Source organism: Simochromis diagramma, unplaced genomic scaffold (assembly GCF_900408965.1).
Source record: "Simochromis diagramma unplaced genomic scaffold, fSimDia1.1 OVJJ01000419.1, whole genome shotgun sequence".
Classification (NCBI taxonomy): Eukaryota; Metazoa; Chordata; class Actinopteri; order Cichliformes; family Cichlidae; genus Simochromis; species Simochromis diagramma.
Window position 1 is genome coordinate 5,574,211 of NW_024387244.1, and position 20,065 is coordinate 5,594,275.

General features: G+C 40.7%; 2 protein-coding genes across 4 annotated transcripts; one reads left to right on the forward strand and one right to left on the reverse strand.

Annotated features, from left to right (window-relative positions):
• The first annotated feature begins 3,134 nt into the window (after positions 1 to 3,134).
• LOC120747220 (signal-transducing adaptor protein 1-like) lies at positions 3,135 to 9,704 on the forward strand. 2 transcript variants are annotated; one of them, XM_040052924.1, is made up of 13 exons: positions 3,135 to 3,510; positions 5,355 to 5,426; positions 5,541 to 5,660; positions 5,758 to 5,814; positions 5,910 to 6,061; positions 6,351 to 6,482; positions 6,785 to 6,854; positions 7,413 to 7,515; positions 7,609 to 7,707; positions 8,156 to 8,227; positions 8,364 to 8,414; positions 8,534 to 8,659; positions 8,781 to 9,704. In XM_040052924.1, exons 1-13 carry the CDS (start codon positions 3,424 to 3,426, stop codon positions 8,843 to 8,845), a joined length of 1,206 nt encoding a protein of 401 aa, XP_039908858.1. In that variant the 5' UTR covers positions 3,135 to 3,423; the 3' UTR covers positions 8,846 to 9,704. The 2 variants fall into 2 exon arrangements, with proteins under 2 accessions (XP_039908858.1, XP_039908857.1); XM_040052923.1 differs by having other exon boundaries at positions 3,139 to 3,510; positions 8,528 to 8,659.
• fsd1 (fibronectin type III and SPRY domain containing 1) lies at positions 9,394 to 19,160 on the reverse strand. Of its 2 annotated transcripts, none has more exons than XM_040052922.1 (13): positions 18,963 to 19,160; positions 18,151 to 18,246; positions 17,940 to 18,071; positions 16,060 to 16,161; positions 15,816 to 15,838; positions 15,270 to 15,391; positions 12,797 to 13,006; positions 12,610 to 12,708; positions 12,350 to 12,497; positions 12,174 to 12,256; positions 11,518 to 11,769; positions 11,208 to 11,296; positions 9,394 to 11,103 (listed from the first exon to the last, which is right to left on the reverse strand). In XM_040052922.1, exons 1-13 carry the CDS (start codon positions 18,975 to 18,977, stop codon positions 10,993 to 10,995), a joined length of 1,482 nt encoding a protein of 493 aa, XP_039908856.1. In that variant the 5' UTR covers positions 18,978 to 19,160; the 3' UTR covers positions 9,394 to 10,992. The 2 variants fall into 2 exon arrangements, with proteins under 2 accessions (XP_039908856.1, XP_039908855.1); XM_040052921.1 differs by lacking the exon at positions 18,963 to 19,160 and adding an exon at positions 18,598 to 18,858.
• Positions 19,161 to 20,065: the final 905 nt, after the last annotated feature.

Genomic DNA, 20,065 nt, shown 5'->3' on the forward strand with positions numbered 1-20,065 from the left:
AATGGAAAAACACATAATACTGATGATGAAACTGAGTGCTAGCCATCCCACACTCTTACAAAGTTGGCAGTACTGGTTTCTCCAGCTGCACTGTGCTGAGAAATGGTTAAACAGTTTTGTATATTAAAAAATGTGTTGTGTATTTATTTTAAAGATCCAACAATTAAAGAAATTGGCCCAACAAACGTGATAAACTGCTGCCCATGTTACAGTCTGTGGACGTCAGGCCAATCAAGCTGTAGTACAATAGTGGCCAAATGTTTTGGCACTACCAAAACTAAACTTATATATATTTGTTAAATTAAATCTTTGAAACTTATGAAGCCTTTGTGATTGTTCTTCACTGTATCATAGAAACATCTTTGTGTAACTGCCAAAACTTTTGACAAGTGTAGGACAAAAAAGCAACACCAGGGGACAGCAATGCTTTGGTCTGAACCAACTCTCTACTTACAACTAATCTGACAAATCTATATCATCCAAGTCCATCCAAAACTTTTGAAAAGGCCCAAAACAGCTAAAGAAAGGAACCTGTGTGGCCAACACTGGCAAGATATTTGAATCTCATCAGCTCTTGAAATGGTGATATTTATGCAGTGCTTAACTTCAACAAATGCATAAACTAATAAACTTAAGATGGCACACCTACAAAAAAAACCTCTACACCCTTCTCTTGTCAAATGAATGTACAATAAACTGTGCAGTCACTTACCAGAAATCAGAGAGATTTGCAGTGAGGGCGAGGACTCTTGGGTGCACTCGCTGTTGCTTCTTCTTTTTTTTTTTGGTTTCAACTTTTGTGTCCATCATCGAAACACCTTTGTGAACACAAGAATTCATAATCAACCACTATAAACAGTGATTCACGCTAAATGTGGTTTAAAAAAAACACACAACTTGAGTACAATACTCACTTCCAAAGGAACTCAAGTGGAGAGCTGTGGATTTGCAAATTTTAAAGACATTGCAAAATTTATTCATGTTGATAGGATGTGGATTCAGGCTTTGTCAACTAGTTAAAAACCAAAACACAAAAATCACAGAAGAAGAGCAGAGTTCGATGCCAGCTGGTTTATTGAACTTACAAGTTCAACAAATACCAAGAAGAAACCAAAAAAGCTCCCGGGGTGTTCGCTGTAAGCACATGCAGGTCAAGAGCCAGCAGAGACAAAAAATAACGCAGACCTTTGGGGGACTTCGGGGCCCTTTTTATTGACGACACCTCCACCTTTTGTTTATCTTAATAAATAAATTGAATACATTTTCAGATTTATTCAATCCCCATCTTACACTGTATGTTATTCCCCAACTGTGTCCGAATCTTTTCCTTAACAATTTCCCATTAGTTGTGTTTATTCATGTCTTACTTTGATCAACATGTCAATTTACATCATTTTGGTCCTGCATGATATTTGACACTTGTGTTACATCACTGTCTGGGCACTCCACCCGGAGCTTATGATCTGTTCTCATTGTGGTTATTTTGACAGGTCGGTGCTGCGGTAGACGCAATGATGATTGTTTTACTCGCTTTTTTTTTTTTTACATATACCCCACAGATCCACTGTGTGGTGGATATTCACGTAATAACTATAATATCTGTGTCTGTCTTTCTAACTGCCTCCCACACTTTAGGGCCAACGTCAACAGACTGGGACAGATGACTTCACCAATACTGCGCTCTGAAAAGTGTGCTTTCGTGACAGATGGGCTGTAAATGATGATTTAAACTTGGAAACATTTGTGCATCATTGCGGATAATAGTCTTCACTAAGAAACCGGAAACCACACCGTAACCTTCCAGGTAACATGACGCACCTTCAAAGAAACGTAACTATGCGTCAGGTCGAGGCAGAGTGCCGTGGATGTTATCCGCGTGCTTCACTCAGTTCGCCTGAATCAAGATGGCACAGCGACATATTTCGCTGTTGCTCTCTGTTCAAAGCCTAAAAGTTAGATTGTTGGTGGTGAACCCATATTTAAACGGAAACAGTTGCATTTTGTTCTCTGAAAAGGACTAAAAGAAATAATATTTAACATCTTGTTTCTGTAGAAATTGAGAGCTTATGATTTCTGATTTCAGAATGGAGGCTGGCTTTATATTTGCACAGTTATTTCAACACGAGGAACAGCCCTAAAATCGACAAAAACATGTTTTTGTTGGTGGCGCTGGCATCTGAAAATGTGACTTCGTGTCCTCAGTTCATTTTGTAGCAACAGAAAAAAAAATACACGATTATTACTACGTCATCTTTCATGCAACACTGAGCTCAGCAACGTTCTCATGGAATCAGATTACCAAAAAACTTTGACAAGATTGAGAATAAAGTACAAGTTGATGGCTAATCTCAGGACCTGTTTCATGCTATCTGAAAGAAGCCTGTGCTATTTTTACTAAAAACCGTGATGATATCAAGTTATGGCTCCTGATTAACCGAAAGATTAGGCCTTGACGTATCCCGCCATTGTTTCACTGCCACCTTGGTAGTGGTGCACCCTTAACGGGTCGCCAGTTCTAGGCAGGGCTAACGAGGGCTAAAGAGAGACAGACAGTCAAAATTCAGTCAAAAACTTCATTTACATTTGGGCAATTTAGATTCACCATTTAACCTGACGCCCTTAAGCGCATACCTTTGTCCTGTGGAATACCTGGAGAGAGCCCACGCAAATTTAAGCAATGTGCAATTTCTTGGTTATAAAAAACAAACACCATTTCCCATCTTACAGCGTTAGTACACTATACTTTTTTAAATTTGCAGGCTGTATTATATAGAGTAGCCTAACTTCTGTGTATTTTATAGGAAAGGAGCAACAAATCATAAACATTTGAATTGAATTTGAATTAGACCCTGCACACTATAAGTAATTTTAAGCATGCCCAAGTTATAAACTTTAGAATAATTCAAAATGAATCAGAAATCTTTATATGGAGTATATTGTTTCCTCATAGTTCCATACTGTGTGGAGCTATGGGACCTGCAGCACGTGCAAAACAAAGATTACTATTACTAATACTAATACTAATACTAATACTAAACCTAAGCTAAGGCCAACTAAACAGAAAACAAGCGGAAAACACATTTTGTTGTTGTTTCCATTTAATGACCTGTGAATTATTTACTGTAAATAATGACTGAAGAACATACACGCTCTGATGAGCATTGTGCTTTAGTTCCTTTGAAGTTCCTTAAGGTGTAAATACCAGGCACTGGAATTTGTTCGAAGTTGCAAGAAAAGGTAGTTTCCGTCCTCAAGACACACCCACCCACTTCGCTCTTTGACCAATCAATGGTCGAGGGCGTGGCCCAAGGACTGAGTTGTTTTATAGTCAGGCAGCTGGGGCACTTTTTATACATTTGTAGGAGAATTGAGTTCGTATTCACAGTATAATCTGACTTATTCTGAACAACGACACTTGCTGTGATGGCAAAGCGAACAAGGCGACCGAGGGACCAGCTGCCAAACTGTTACTATGAAGGATACATGGAGAAGAGATCATTCAATGATGAGGTAAATAAGATTTTTGCTTGGTTGTTTGTGCAGATATTTGACCGTTGTGTACTCACGCTTACAGCAAACATGTCATTATTTTCCATCGAGGCTTCAGGTTTTTTAACTTTCAACTAGTTTAGTCAGTTTTTGAGTTTAAATGTCCATGAATTTCTCATAAATGATCAAGACCTGATGAAGCAAAGTCTTTCTATTGATTGTTACTGTCCAAAAGAATTTACTCTTATATATAAGAGAGAGAAAAAGAGCAAATCCTTACAACTGAAAAGTGCAAAAATGTGACCACTTTTGCTTGAAATGTTGTCAAATTCGTTTCCTAATTGTACAATCAATTAGTCTGAAATGTGTGTGTGTGTGTGTGTGTGTGTGTGTGTGTGTGTGTGTGTGTGTGGTAACAACAGAGGAACATGAATGATTGACCTGCCAACCATGTGCAGAACATGCCATTAATGTTCCTAACAACTGCCAACTGTTAAATATTTTTATTTACTTATTCATTTTAATGTCAGGGTCATTTAGTGACTTCAAAGATGACTTCTATGCTTTTTTGGGCAATATTTCATTTTGTTTGTAGTTCTGTAGTTTTTTTTCCCTGCACAAGCCTGTGCTTTATATAAACTGTACTCCAATGTAATATTTGTAATTAGTCTTTACAACGTTATGCTTGAAATGATAAAACAGCACTGCATTGGCATGGTTACTGCTCAGTTACCCTTTAAAACAGATGTAGGTAAAAGACCTAGATAGAAAAAACCAGGTAAAAAAGTTGTTTACTGTGGTAGAGAAGCTCCTCGTCATTTTCACATTTTTTTCTGCCTGTCAGACTGGTTTGACTTCTTTATTGCTTTTGTCGTAATCATTTGAGAAAACCAGGAACTAACACAAGATATAAACTAGAACATCAAGCTTTAGAGATCATAAATCCTGAGGGCTGTTCTTACAAGGTGTTACTGATAAGACTGTGCACATGTGACTGAAAGGCAAGCCTTTATCTCACTTTATAAATTCAACACAATTTGTTTGAGCTTGGCATCGAATGCCTTAGAGATTTTGCCATCAGCCTTAATATTTGCCAGCAGGTCACAGTGTTGGAAAATGGAAAAAGAGAGCTTCATTCGGGTCTTTGCTTTGTCTGTAGACCAAAATAAGATGAAATTATACATGAAATGTCTCTGGTTTTCTCAGTCTAGACAAAACAAGTCTGGGGAGGCATTGGTGTACCCGTTGACTGAAACTGACGTCTGCGTGACTTCATACAAAATCTTTGCATTGTGCATTGCTCTATTTTGAACTTCCTACAGTGTGACAGCCACACAATAGTAAAACCTTGCATAACAGACAAATGCAGAGTTAACACTAAAACTGATAAAATCAAGCTGAAATGAAAACAAAACTGTAAAAACCAAACAAACAAGCAAAATAAAAACTAATGGAAAAAAATCCTAACTTTGTTCATACACATTTGACACACTTTACACACCAACACATTTAATTATTTCAGTGATGCAGCGTCATGATTCCCCTCAGGTCCAAAGGAATCCAAACAAGCATGTAGAGCAGAGTTATTAATATCATACACCTGTATCTGTTGAGGTTTCTCGGTTTCCTTTGCGGTAAAGGAATCAGTTGACTCATCAGGTCTTTCCCAGAAATGTCATCAGCCTGGTTTTTGTTGATGTTGTTGTTTTTTCCTTTGTTGTGTAACTTTGCTTTCTTCTTTACTTGGAAGGAAATGAATGAATGAATGAAATGGATAAAAGAAAATGGACGATTTTATTTTTAAAATATCTATCCACGTGTCTGGATTCGTCACTTTTCTTGAGCTGTTTTTCTTTTGTGTGCAGACATCTCAGAAACTGTGGACCGCCCTTTGTGGAAACACCCTTTTTTTCTTCAATGACAAAAAGGACTGCGATGTGAGTTGACTTAATGAAATTCACAAATTTGAATTATTCTTTTTAAAAAAACAACAAACAAAAAACCCCAAACTTTTCTTGATTAACCCTCTTTGACTGTGTGTGTTTTATCAGTACATAGAGAAACTGGATCTCAGTGGATTTATCTCAGTAACAGATGAGACCAGACAGGACCGTAACTTGGATGCAGCCAGATTCAATCTCCGACTGAAAGGCGGAAATATCAAATTCACCGTAAGGGAATATGTGGAATACATGCAACTGGTCTGATTTCTATCAAAGGAGGATGCTCTGTTTTTGACCTTTTCCTCCTCCTCTGTCACTTCTTTAGGTCCCAAATGCAGAAGTTCGTGAGTTTTGGAAGGGCTATATCCAAGCTGTGGCTGAGGTCTGTGGTACAAACCTTTATCTCACTTTATAGAAAAATAACAAGCTGTAGATGTAACACAGAGTATTTAAAATTATTATTATGTATTCCTGCAGCTGGCTGTGCCCACCTCTCTGAATCTGCTGCCAGGTCAGCTCCACATGCTGAAAGAGGCAGTACAAAAGGAAAAGGAGAGAAAACAGAACAGCCCTCCATCTGCTGAGACCAGCTGCCCTTCTTATGTCACCCTACAAGCAGACATGCCAGCGTCAGTATCAAAGACACTCGTGACTTTTGCACTGTTGCTGACTATGTTTATGGCGAAGAGGTGTTGCTATAACTGTAAATGCATTCACTGGTATTTAACTGAATTATCTGCATTTTCATTCTCGGAAAGAAAAAAAAAAAGCCAGACATGTTGGAATTTTGTTTTCTTTGGAAAGAAGTCAAGATTGACTCGAATGCCAGAAACATTCTTTGCATATGCATTCCATTAGAATTTAATTATATACCGAGGTCAGCTGCTGATGAGTGACACATTTGTGTCATTCCTATAGCTGTTACCACAATGTCTCCCGCCTGGAGGCCGAGCTGCTTCTTGACAGAGAAGTCAAAAGAGGAAACCTGCTGCTGAGACCTGGAAGCGATGGGAGCTCCTTCGCTGTCAGCACCAGGCAGGACTTGGACAGGTACGCACACGAATCGGACACAGATATAAACATGTGCTCACTCATTCATACATAACACAAATAATATACAAACTTGATTCCCAAAAAGTTGTGATGCTGCGTAAAATGCTAATTAAAACAGAATGGAGTGATCTGAAAACCTCATAAACCCATCATATTGTTTATTCACAGTAGAACTGAAATATGGATTTATTTATTCTGTTTTTACGTTACGCTTTGCACAGTGTCCCAACGTGGCTGATAGCAATAACTATGCTGGTATTTTATTCAGGTTTAAAGTTTATTCATTTTTTTTCTTGCAGCCCTTTAGTCAAACACTACCGCGTGATCCGAAAACACGACGGCGGCTTCATCATCGATGTGGAGCCTAAAGTGAGTATTAACACTAAAGCCCAATTCTGGGTTCAGTTGTACATTTTATTCTCTATGCAGGTCTTGCCTTTTTTTTTTTTATTGCTTTATGAAATCTTCTGTGTGTGGCTTACACCCACATGGCAGTGACAAACAGTGCAACACACACACACTGCTGCCCTTGATAGAACTTTTTTTTTTCATGGTTTTATTGGCGATAGAGATAAAGTGTTATGACCTCCTGGAAAACAATAAGGTATTTAACAGTAAAGGCTGTGGTGGGAATAAAATTGTCATGGCAGCAGATGATTGTTTTAATCTGGCTGCTGTTTTCACGACTCAGCCTGGTGTGTGTGGTTTTTTTGTATTAGTTTGCGGGTACAACGCTAGGTTTGTGCTTGAAAGTTGCATGCATTTCCTTCTGCGCTCTCATGACACACCTCAGTCTGTAAAGTGAATTTCAGCAGCAGTGCTCACTGCAGTTCCTGCAAGACATTTTATCGTTGCAGGTCCATAAATGACCAAGTCAACACACACACCCTTGTTAACTTTGTGTATTTGATTATTCTCTCTGTGCAGGTCACCTGTGACACTCTGCACGATATGATCAGCTATTTAGTGACATCAACTGACGGAGTTTTGATTCCCCTCATTATTGAAGAACCATATGAAAAGAAATTATGTATGTACAGAACCTGATATAGTCCAGTCTCTATTTGTTCTTCTGTAGTAATTATTCCATGACTAATATAAGCTATGGACTTTTTTTTAACAGCTTATATTTCTTCTGATAATGAAAATGGAGAAAAGAGTGTTCAGCAGCCCTTGCAAAAAGGTCCTCCACCAAGCCTTCCTTCCAAGCCTCCCAAACCAGGTATTTTCCATTAACACAAACTCATACATCAGTCTGTTTACTCTGCTTTGTAAGCCTCTTTGTTTTGGTGCAGTTGGGAGATTCCTCCTTGTGATTTAACTTTAGTTTCTTCTTTTGGCTCTGGACTTTGAAATTAAATGCTAATTACCATTAAACTTTAATTAATTAAACTGTAATTTAAGAAAATCTGCACAAAATATCACAGTAAACAATCGTTTGAAATGATATTGAATTCATTCCAGACTCCTGTGACTAAAACATATTACGTTAACCTTTATTTACCTGAACATAATATGCCGTGTTTGTTGTCTGCATATTTGTGTTTTCCCAAGGTTGCTGGTTGAAATAGTACCTGTTTTTTTGTTTGTTTGTTTAAAATCTGGTCATTTTCTTTCTTTATTTTTTATTAGGTGCTCCAATAATCAAAATCATGTCTTCTATTTTCCAGTCTGTAGAAAAACACCATCTCCTGAACCAGAAGAATTGCCAGTGGAAGAGTGCTTGTATTTGAATGAGAACTGTGAGTATCATCATTATCACATGCGCCATCAATCAGCTCATCCATCATGAGTTTTTTGTTATGTTTCACAAGTGTAAACAGGTGTGACTTCATTTTTTCCAGTTACTGTTTCTAAGCAATGTCTGTGTTCAAACAGGGAATGAGGAAGCAGAAGAGACAGAAGATTCCTCAGTCAATCCGTTGCCACGTAAGTCGCTCTCGATCTCTATCTCGCTTTCTAATTTAAGAAACTATTGGAAAATATTCACTTTGACGCTGCATGGTTAATTCCCCCCTTGTATGTGTCTGTCTTCACTACAGAACCAGAAGGGAAAACCCAGAAAATTCCACTCATGCCTCCAACTCCTGCACCTCGCAAATTTTTTCCCTCCTCCGTTTCAACCACAAAACAAGATGTGAAGGTGAAAGCCGTTACAGACCCCGATAATCAGCGTAGGTTCACTTTAAGGCTTTTTCCTACCTCAGTGAAATCTGAAACACATTTAATATTTTTCTAAATAGTTATTTTCACTTTTTTCCTCATGTTGAACTTAATAATCTGTTTATCTTTTAGTTACTCGCGCAACAATATCTGAGCTGAAACTTCGGCTGGAAAAAAACAAGGGCAAGTGCCAGTGACCTCTCGTGACGGGAGCCCCTGAGAGCAATCTCCATCTGTGACAATATGGCAAAGCTGCTGTGTCAGACCGTCCCTGCAAGATGAACCGACACATGGGAGCAGAAACGGGCCGCTGATAACCTCCCCCTGCTCCGCGGTGTAGCTCGGCTCTGTCGGCAGCACAGAAGCAGCAAAGCCTCTCAGAAGATTAACGTGCTATTGATTTTTGCTTCTCTTGGACACTCGTTAGCAAATTAATCAACTGTAAAGAGCAGTGCACATGTCACATTATCTATACCTTTCTCTTGTACATTTTGCACATTTGCCAATGAAAGTGGCACTTTTTTTCTTTGTTCTATTGAATCACATTTATCAGTGTTTTTAGATTTAGTGTTTTTGTTTTTTTAAGATTTCCATAGCTACAATGGTTATATTCTGCCTTACAGGCAGGATGTTCATATTTGAACTATAGTGTATTACTGCCCACCTTTTTAGTGATGCAGCCCTATGAAGAAAAACAGAACTGCCAGACGAACTTTTGTTTTCTGTAAATGTATTGCATATAATGTTTTTTTTTTTTTTTACTGAAGTAAAACTTGCTCTTTCGCATCAGGTCATGTGATCAAGCAAATTCTAGTAGGTGCCATGCAGCAACAGGATAGGTTTTATGACGGTCTGTGCCAGGTCTATTTCCGCTTTATGTATTATTCATACAGCCAAACCTTTTTGTCCTCCTTTGTTGATTTCCGTTTTGAGACAGACATCCACGGACAAACACAGTGCTCTCACTCCTTTATTACCTCAATGACTGATACATTATAGTGGAAAAAATTAAACTATTTACAATAAACTCTGACATCTGTCAGCATGTGAAACAAAGTCAACAGAACTCTCGCTTCTTTAAAGCATCGCAGGCTACATTACTCAGAACACACGTAGAGGGAGAAATGTGGCAAAGCAACACTGTTACCGTGTGTTACATACAGCATGAGGTGGATGCTTCTCAGAGGTCAGGCGGTGCACAAAAACAGACTTCAGACTAAGTTTTCAGGGTTTATCGTTTTAGTTTCTCACCTGGGTGGCTCCATAAATGGCTAATCTGTATTATATGATTTATTAGCTCCAGCTACTGCCTAGCTATTTGTTATATTTAGGACTAAACGCAGTCCACTACTCGTAATGGGAACTCTTTGCTGCAAAAGAAATGGTGCATATACAGGGACAAGCATTAGAGTGCAGTTATGTGAGTATACAGTACAATCATTTCAAAAATCCTGAAGCCACATGAGCGCTCTGACTTCACTACAAGGAGTTAAAATGAAGGAAGTTGCCTCTGACTTTTAGTCTGTACGACAGACTCCTCCACAGTTAACACCATCTCTGATTTTAAACTAACAAAACCTCAGCAGGAGCCAAAAGAGCCCAAAGTGTGGGTCCTGGCTATTATATGAAATACAGTAGACACTGTTAAATGCACATGCCTTGGCAACAAAACAAATTCAGCATCCTAAATATGTTAATTTCTTCTATCTAAAAGCTGCTGGCAGCGATTCAGGGACTTCAGTAACTGTGTGTAGGTGCAGGTTGTTATTTGGGTTATAGACCGTATGTTGGTTGCTGGCTGGATAGGTAATAACCGCTAACCCAAAATCTTCTGACATAGTTTTAAATTGGAACAGAAAGCTTATTAGCGTACCCGATTTCATCTTTTTGGAAATGAGCAGGAAGGCACAGGGAGAGAGAGCAGACAGGACAGAGCGTAACCCTGAACCGGCAGCTGGCTGCACAACAGTTCGGCTGACAGAAGGATGGACAGCGGCCAGCGCTAAATCAGTGCTCTAGCAGCAGTGGTGCTAAATGGATGTGCAGAGACAGGAAACCTAGCAAGCCTACACCTACTGTATCCCCAGCATTCACAACAGCCAGAGTCATACATCTGAAGAGTTCTGTCACTGAGGGAGCAGCAGACCCACCTCTTCCCACCTAAAGTTTGTCTCTATGCAACACAGACACTGCATGTGGAACAGGATAAACTGTCATACTCCAGTGATTTAACTCTTCTGCGATATGGCTTCGACCGCCGTCAGGGCAGAGGAGATGATCTGCGGCGCTGACCAAGGCTGGGTGGAGGTGGGAGGAGTCCAGTTGGCTAGGTGGATGGATGTGTCTAGTTGAGGCTGGCGTTGGAGCTGCTGGTGCCGCTGTTCTTCCTCTGGCCGCTCAGCACCACGCTAGGAACCTGCAGGCCCGTCACTACAGAGAAACTCCCATTCCACACCTGCAGGGGGCAGCACATGACAGGCAGTTTATTTAAAAAAAAAAAAAAAAAAATCAGCAGGTGGTGCAAAGTTTTCAGACAAAAATAGGCTTGAATTTCCTCACCATGAACGCTGGGATAACTGGCTGCTGAAACTTAGTTTTAAAAGTGTGCATCAGCTGCTTAGTTTTGGCGTTGTAAAAAGACAGAATACCTGGAGAGAAACACAAAGGCAAACATACTTAACGGTTTATTTTATAAAGATTTGCTTTTTAAAATGTGTGGAAGTTAAAGTAGCCTTATTCTTGCTTCACTTTAATCCACAAATAACGCTAAACAGTCTTTTTCTTTTTATTTCATTTTGTTCCAGTTACCAAATTGTGGCTGAGGCAAACTAAATCTTTGAGTTCACCCATTGATCTGTTTGGATCCTACCTTCATCGTAGTTGATATAGACTCCGATGCTATTTGGGATGGGACAGTCGAGGGTTCGAGCCTTGTTGTTGTGCTTGGCTGTGAGGCTCTGCTGCAACCAGTTGTTCAGGTGGATGCACCAGGAAGCGCTGCTTTTCCCCAACTGGTCGAATCGGCCGAGGCTCCGCAGGGCTACGCCCACGGCAAAGGCCTTGCTCTCCTTGTCGAAACGCACCTCCCAGTACTGCTGGCCAGCATCAATCATAGTGTCAGCTGTCACGACACATAAGGCCAGCGTCAAAACAATCGCCACTGTCTTTACGCATGCTGACAGCTGTGGTTATGTAACAACTGCCTTGCTAAGAGATGGAAATCTGATTTGAAAAGTTAGTTATGTGGAAATGATTTCGGTTTAAAATATCCAAAACTGTAAAAAGTGCAGTAATTAAAAGAAACAACAAAAAAACCCTTTGGTTTAAATCTGGATCATTTCTTCTCGTGTAAAGCCTTCATTACACCAACTAACTAGTTCACCTTGGGCGGTAAGGAAGATCAGATTACTTTATTGTGTAACTTTCTAGCATTGTATCTTACAATCTACAATCTGGGGCGGTTTGGTAATGCAAAAACAAGTTTGTGTCTGTCCTTCCCTCTTTTTTTGCTCCACGTATTCTTACCCAGCACTGTGTACGACTCTGCTGTAAACCTGTCTCTGCCGGGCCGGGCGGTCGGTGCTCTCTTAGGAGACATCAGGGCTGACCTGATTACAGAAAAGACACGAGCTAGAAAGATTCAATATTTCTGAGCTTTATTCCTAATGAGAGTTAGCACATGAAATCAGCAGCTTACAAACCTGGCTGGGGAGTGCATTGGTGAGTTGGTTCGGTTCTTGTCTTTTCGGATGTCCTGTATTTTTCCTCCGCTGCTGTCCCACTCAACGCTCAAGTCCTCCACCTTCAGGTTCTGATGAGCTGAAGCAGCATCCAGCTTGAAAGTGAAAGCTGGAAATGGGAAAGAAGCAAGGTTTTTCTTTTAGTGTACAGGAAACTGAAAACCCCCACATCTTTTGTCAGTCAGAGTAAAATAACAGCAGCCAGATCCAAGTATTCTCACCGTGGGTTTCTAGTGTAACCGGCTCAGAGAACTCTCCCGCCACAGCCTTGTTACACGCTCTCACTCTGAACGTCAAGTACCGGGTGTCAAAGCGCAGACCTTGGAATTAGGGAAGTTTTCTAGGTTAGAAAATCTACTCAAAGTTTAACTATAAATGCCAAACATCACCTCACAGTCCTCTTCCTACCCATGAGAGTGTGCTCCATCTCTCGTATCCCCTCCACCACCATCCAGGGGTAGTCCTCTCGGATGCGAGGTGGACCCTCGTGATTTGTGCGCCGGTGTTCTAGTATGTAGTGGTCTATCTTGCTATCAGGCTCTGGTAAACTCCAAACTACAGTCACCGTATTGTCGCACACCTGGCACTCTGACACCTGGATCTCAGGAGTAGCAGGAACTGAAGACAAAAAGAGTTTTTACCTGTTACAGATTGTGTCCAACATCAACTTTCACTACTCTTTAAGTCTTGTTTTCATTTAAAAAAGGTACTAAAATAGTCAAGAAGTGTAACAGTTCGATATTAAAGCTGCATTTAATACCACAAGGGGGCAGTATTTTCCTAAAAGAAGTCTGACATGACCTTGTGGCAAAATATAAATATTTATTTGATTTTTTTTTGTTTTGATTTTTTTTACATGCACTTGATAAAAAAGTCGACCTTCTCTGTGCCCGACTATAGTCTTCACTCACATTCATCTGATAAACTTTCACCTTTTCCATTTACTGTATCCTGTTTAACCGGCAGTGTGTCTTAGCTCTGTGTGTCTTAGCTTTACAGCTAAAAGCAGGCGATTCAGATCAGATTGAGACCCACACTACATATGTAGGCTGTCAAACCGCAACGGTGCAATAACGAGGTTAGGAGGTCTCGCACAGCTGTGGAGTGATACTTCTCTGTGGTTTTATTGCTGTATGTAACTCCCCGTCACATCACATGTATTCATTTGACTCATTAATATAAAAAAATGCTGGTAAGTGGAACATACTGCAGGAAGTTTAACACACAGCAAGCATCGACCCTTTCTTTTGTTCTGGTTGAAAAAAAACACAAAAATGCCTACACTGCGCTTAACAACACCTCCAGGGTGGCAGCTTATACTTTATCTACCAAACACAGCCTGACCAGAATCTCTTAAGTATTTTTTTGAACTCTTAACTTCATTGTGTTGTGAAATTAAGTGTAATGTGCAGTGACTCATTTCGGGTTGTTTTATCTAGATTGCATCGTTTTACTTTTGAAATTCACTGAGGTGAAGTTAGACTACATGTACTGTGTAGCAGTTCAAGGTGTAACAATACAAAAGCTCAAATCTTAAAAGAGTTTTCACACATGAACTCAGGTGGGAACGTTAACCAGATTTCCCCCCTTTTCCCACATGCAGCACACCGGATCACGCAGCCTGCTTCAAAAACACTGTTTAGTTTAGGAGATCCCGCTGCCTGAACAGACGCACATCCCGCCTAGCTGCTGTAAACTCTCCTCATATTTTATCTGCTCTACTATATGACCTAGTGAAAAACTACCTGGACTTTGTACGAGGGAGCAGGCAGGTTACAGGTTGTTTAACTTCCGATGCGATTGAGACAGTTGTGCCCTCACGTGCAGCTCTGCTGATCAGAGAAACAACTGAAACCCATTAAATTGGTTGGCACTCGACAAGAGCCGACAATGACATGACTAGATGCAGATTTTATACCAAAAAAAGTAATTTTTCCAGACAAAAACTGTAAAGTAATTAGTTAATAATTATAGTAAAATACTACAGCTGTAATTAATAATTACTCAAAGCAATTATTAGTAACTAGAGCTGTTAAGGAGAACCTCAATTTCAGCTCCATATTTAAATTCTTGGACTCTGAATCATGCTAAGCTACTCTTGTAGAGTTCAAAATAATCCTTACTAATCTTATGCTCAGCTGTACTGCAGCCCCTAATTTTATCTGACCTTCAGCCCTTCTCTCTTTAACTTTATTTATATAACACATTAAAACCACTAAAACTAAATAAATTAAACATGTTCCTGAATATTGATGCTACACAACATTTACATAAAATTGCACAGCAGGAACCTATCCTCCAGAGATGAACTATTTCCAAAAGCCTGCCAAAAACAAAACAAAACAGAAGAGGTACATTTTCAGTTTAGATCTAACGACCGTCACAGGGGATGCTCATCTGATTGTAAAAACAGCAGAGACAAGCATCTCCCTTTTCAGAAAGCATCAATCAGAGGAATGATCAGGAGTGGCACATTTTAATGATATTGACTGTATGGAGGCAGACTATCTACCACATATCCAGGTGCAAGACCATTTAAGGCTTTAAACACAAACAGTTCTCCTTTATATTTGATTCTGTAGTGCACAGGGAGCCAGTGCATGGCTGCTAACACGGGACTAATGTGATCTCTCTTTTTTTTGTCCCAGTCAGTGAATTACCTGTAAATAATCAACAAGTAATTGACCTACTAATGTATGCAGTGCATTACAAGAGTCGAGTATAGATGTAACTAAGTGTGCATGTGTAACTTTCTTATCATTGGTTATCTCTTTTAAACAGAAGCTTTAAACAATCAACCGGGTGTGTAAAATTAAATAGAAGTAGAGAAGCAGAGTGCTGCTTTAATGTTGTGCAAGTCAGCAACTCCTTCGTTTCAGACCTGGGAGAAATTTGAGTCCTTGCAACATCTCCCTCTCCTGGCTGAAATCCACCATCAAGTGACTCATGTTGTCACTGGCTTTAGCCTTCAGGGAGAGGCGAAAGGCTGGAGCCATTGTGACGCTGCGGAGAAAGACACACAAAAAACACACAAAGAAGTGGGGTGGAAACAAGTGCGGGTCTATTATTGAACTGAACCAGAGGGCGACAAAGAAGAAACAGGTGATTCTAGTACTGCTCACTAAGAAAAGACCACTAACTACATTTCTGACATACTAGCGCTAAGCTCATCACCCTAATTCAAAAACCGGAGCTAGAGAGGGAGCAGCATTCATCCAGGGAGGGGCTGACACAGGATGGCACAGACTCGAGATGAGAGTGGGGAAACACAGAGACAAAAGAGTGGAAAGCTTCCATCGTGCTTACTGTCTATGAAATGGGTGCGGTGGCTACAGGTTTGAATGCATGCACGCTACGTTCATTAGATGGCTCGCTGGTTACAGGAGGCTATGACAAAAGGAAAGCAATGGATTGCTGAGTACTATACCTATCCTTAATGTCTTTGGCCGCCTGGAGAGGAGAAGCACAGAGAGGGAAAGGAAAAAAAAGAGGAGAGACACGGAGCGAAGAGAGAACTGAGTAGGAGCCCATCATGTTGTCATTCAACACAAAAAGCTGCCGGTGGCCATGTTAAAATCACTGCTAGTATGACAGCACAAGGAGGACAGATTAAATCGTATGTGGACACTGAAATTCACATCAAACGGCGCAGCAGCATGACTGTCAGTTACCTGAGTAAAACCGTCCGTCTCAGAGGAGCAGAGCGTCTGATTGGCCATCTCCAGAAGCTCCTCTGAACTCTCCAGGGCTTTGGAGCAGGCGCTCAGCTGACTCTGAGAAAAGACCAACTTACAGTCAAATGGAGCGCATCTGCAAACTCCCACAGGTTATTCGTCTGTATAATAAGTTGATTGTGTTGCCAGCAGAAGCCATGGAGCTAGCTGCATCATTTGAGAGTCATCGCTCAGTCCTGAGGCTACAGACGTTTTTGAATTATTGGTATTTTGACCTGAGATGAATGAAAACAAAGATCAGCCTTCATTCATGCAGCTAGTTTGGAATAAATGTTGCAAAGAAAGAGAGTAAAAAAGGAAAAATGCAAACTTGAGAGGAGTCATTTTCACCTCCTCTCTGCAGCAGGTACCTCTGGCTCCACAGCTGCAAGTTCCTGGCCTTACCTTGTTTATTGTTACACAATATGAACAAAAGTATCGGACCACGCCTCGTAATCTTTGAATTCAGGTGTATGAAAATCAAGCATGCAGTCGGCCTTTACAGACTGCATGGCTCACTGAATTCGATGGTGCTGTAATAGGATGCCTCTGTTGAAATCTCTTGTAAGAGGCTTGTTGCAACATGGAAGTGTTTAGGAACCATGCTAGCTCAGCCATGAATTATATTGATGACATAAAGTTACAGAGCGGGGTCGCCGAGTGCATAAAACTCGCCGATGCTCTGCTGACTCAGTAACTGCAGAGTTCCAAACTTCCTCTGGCATTAACACCAGCACAAACACTGTGTGCCGGGAGCTTCACTGCATGGGTTTCCATGCTTGAACAGCTCCTGCAGGTGTAATGTGGAGATGGCTCAGTAGTTTTGAGGCATATAGCGTGTATTTCTCTTCTCTCTCTCTCTCTCTCTATGGTCTTCTTTCTTACTTCATTTTTTAAAGCACTTTAACAAGCTAAAGCAATGTAAAGTAAAAAAAGTAAAAAACAGTGTTGCTATGGTGGAAATCATTGAAAGCTGATTGGAGCAGAAGTCACCTGATTCTGTACACACCACTTAAAAACAATCACATACGGACACTTTCAGTCTCCTTGCATCTTTGGGGCGATTTTGGCCAAACCATTCATGTTCAGGAGGTTCATGGTTCGAGGAATAAATGACAGTTTGGACCTTTTTTTTTTTCCCCCAAACAAAGGGGAACAACAGCACCGTGCAGATGGTAGCAGTTTAAAGGAAGTGGCAATATTATTTGTCTTGCTCCATAGTCCCCTATAAATCTTTCTAAGCTTGGCAACGCACTTCAAAACATATTACTAGCTATTGTTACTGTCTTCCTAATGCCTCAGAGGCATTTCCAAACCAACAAATGACACATAAAGTCAACACACTTTCAAGAGAAGTACAACCGAACATGTGAAGCATTTTAGAATTCAGCTTGAAGGATAAACGCTTCTCACCAATATTATAAATTAAAGTGGCATTAAAAAACATAAAAAAACGTTAAGACAAACACGATGATGCTCCACTTAAACCTGTTATCTGTATTTTTGTGGTTTGTATTCTGTACAGTTACAGTATTTTTTAACAGATTGTGTTAAAGTACGTTGCATTCTGCTTGCTGTTCACTTAGAAAAGTTTAGATTTTAGTCTGACTTAAAGGTCAGGAGGCTCCGGTTTTATCCTGTGAACCACCTTACTCAATCAGTGATCAAGAGATGAGCATGGGATGTACAACAACAAAGAATGAAACAACGTCCCCACAAGCACTGATGCAACACCAGCTTTCGTATGCAGACATGCAATAAGTCTAAGACATGTAATGATCCCCCCTCCCAGATTAAAAAGATCTAGACTTTTCAAATCAAGAAACAATAACGGCTACCTGCAGCTCATAGGTACGGCTTGCTCGCTCCTGTTTGATACGGGTCAGCATATTTTCTTTCATTTCGTCCAGAACAGCATGGAGGGAGCTGCATTCAGACTCCAGGTCCTCCTGCACCCGGTTGGAATTTGCCTGGTGTCGCAGCAGAAAAAAAAAAGTTCAGGGTATCATTTGAGATCAAATTTAACTTGAGCCCTTCGCGTTACTGTACCTCCAAGTTGTCCAGACTCTGCTTGAGAGTGCAGATGAAGTTGGAAATCTCCTCATTCTTCATGGCCAGTGTGTGGGTGATCTTCCGCAGAGATTCCTGAAGAAAAAGACAAAATTTTCCTTTAGTCAATTCAGATTTTTCTTAACATTTCTGCTTTGAACTCACACACAATCTGACCCTTCCAGGCAGGCTCAGGATCCCTGTATTAGCGCACAGGAGAGCCTCCTCTGTGGATAAGATGTGTTAATCAGCCCTTGTCTGATGAGTGGACACATAAAGCTTTAGGCTTTGAGCTCCCTTTTAAACAGATGAGATCAGAGAGGGACCTACCCTCGGTGCACAGGGAGGGCGGAAGGATGCGCATTTATAATTTAATAATGCAGCTCCGCAATCGTTACGCAGGCGACTTCAAAGACCGGACACACAATATTACACAGAAAAACCCACACTTTTGATTTGCTGCCACTCCTGCTGCACTGCTCCGACGCCACAGTGAAAAAGCCCATTCATACAGAAGAACTGTGCAATGTTTGTTGATGGAAGAGGAGCTACGCCAAGGCCCCCTTCCCCACGTCCCCGACTGCTACACCGATACTTGTCGATAAGAAAGCGGTCGATAGCGAGCACAGAAACGACCCCACATCCACCCGAACAAACACCGAGTACAAAAAACAAGACGACTGAGAAATTCAAGCCCGTGCTGCATCCACAAACTCCCTCATATCGCCGCGTCTCCCCCTCCTTCCTTTGTACACTACGCCCTGAAACGGCTTCCCCCATCAGAGACACCTGTTCCCCCGGCTCCGGCTCACCTTCTGGTCTCCCATCTTGCAGTCAGGTGCACCGGCGCGGTCGCAGCTCCACACACCGCCGGTATGTCTCCTCCGTCCCCCGGTGTTTGGTGTATTAGCACGGCGGAGCTGGTACTGATGCTGCCGGAGAGCAACGCATCTTCGGACGGACACCAACCACCAACGCCTTTGGGCCGTAGTAAGCGGGGCGCATGCGGCACGGGGGGATTCTGGGTAGTGATGTTCTGGTGGCTCGGGTGAGGGATGCTGCTTTCAGGTGCAGTCAGAGAAAGGACAACGCGATAGATAGATAGATAGATAGATAGATAGATAGATAGACAGATAGATAGATAGATAGATAGATAGATAGATAGATAGATAGATAGACAGATAGACAGATAGATAGATAGATAGATAGATAGATAGATAGATAGATAGATAGATAGATAGATAGATTTTAAATAGCCTATATAACACAATACAGAGCCATTTAGGGTCCCAATAAAAATCTTCTTGGATATGGTTTTAGGTTTTCCTGTTATTTATAAAATCTCTGTATCTACTTTAGCTACTAAAAAGACAAAACTCTGTGTCTGCTTCCTTCTTTCTTTTTTCTTTGTAGAGGACACAAATGAATGTCTTCTAAATAATGCAGGAGAAGGCTCCACCTGAAATCTACATCTATATTACCAGATAAGTCGCCACAGCAGTGCTGGAGCCTATATCTCCCTAAATACTGATTTATTTATTCAGCATCTCTAATCTGAGATGTAAAACTGAGCGCATGGTTGGTAATAGTATGGTGAACCATATTATGAATTTGGATGATCTTGTGGTCTCTAGCCGTGGTAGTGCTGGTCTCTATTAGCTTCTTCACATATGTTGTGGATTTAAAAAAAAAAAAAAAATCATATACAGTGTCTGTAAGAGCGATATTATTATTTATAGAACCAAGGAAAACAAACATTTAAGATTTTATAGACTTCATATTGTCATACAATAACGTTACTGTGTATGTAATAGGGTCAGATGTCTTGGACAGAGCAAAAAATAAAAACAACAACAAAAACACGTGATGATGATATTTGTAGGCAACGTGCGATAATGTATATACCAGCATATTT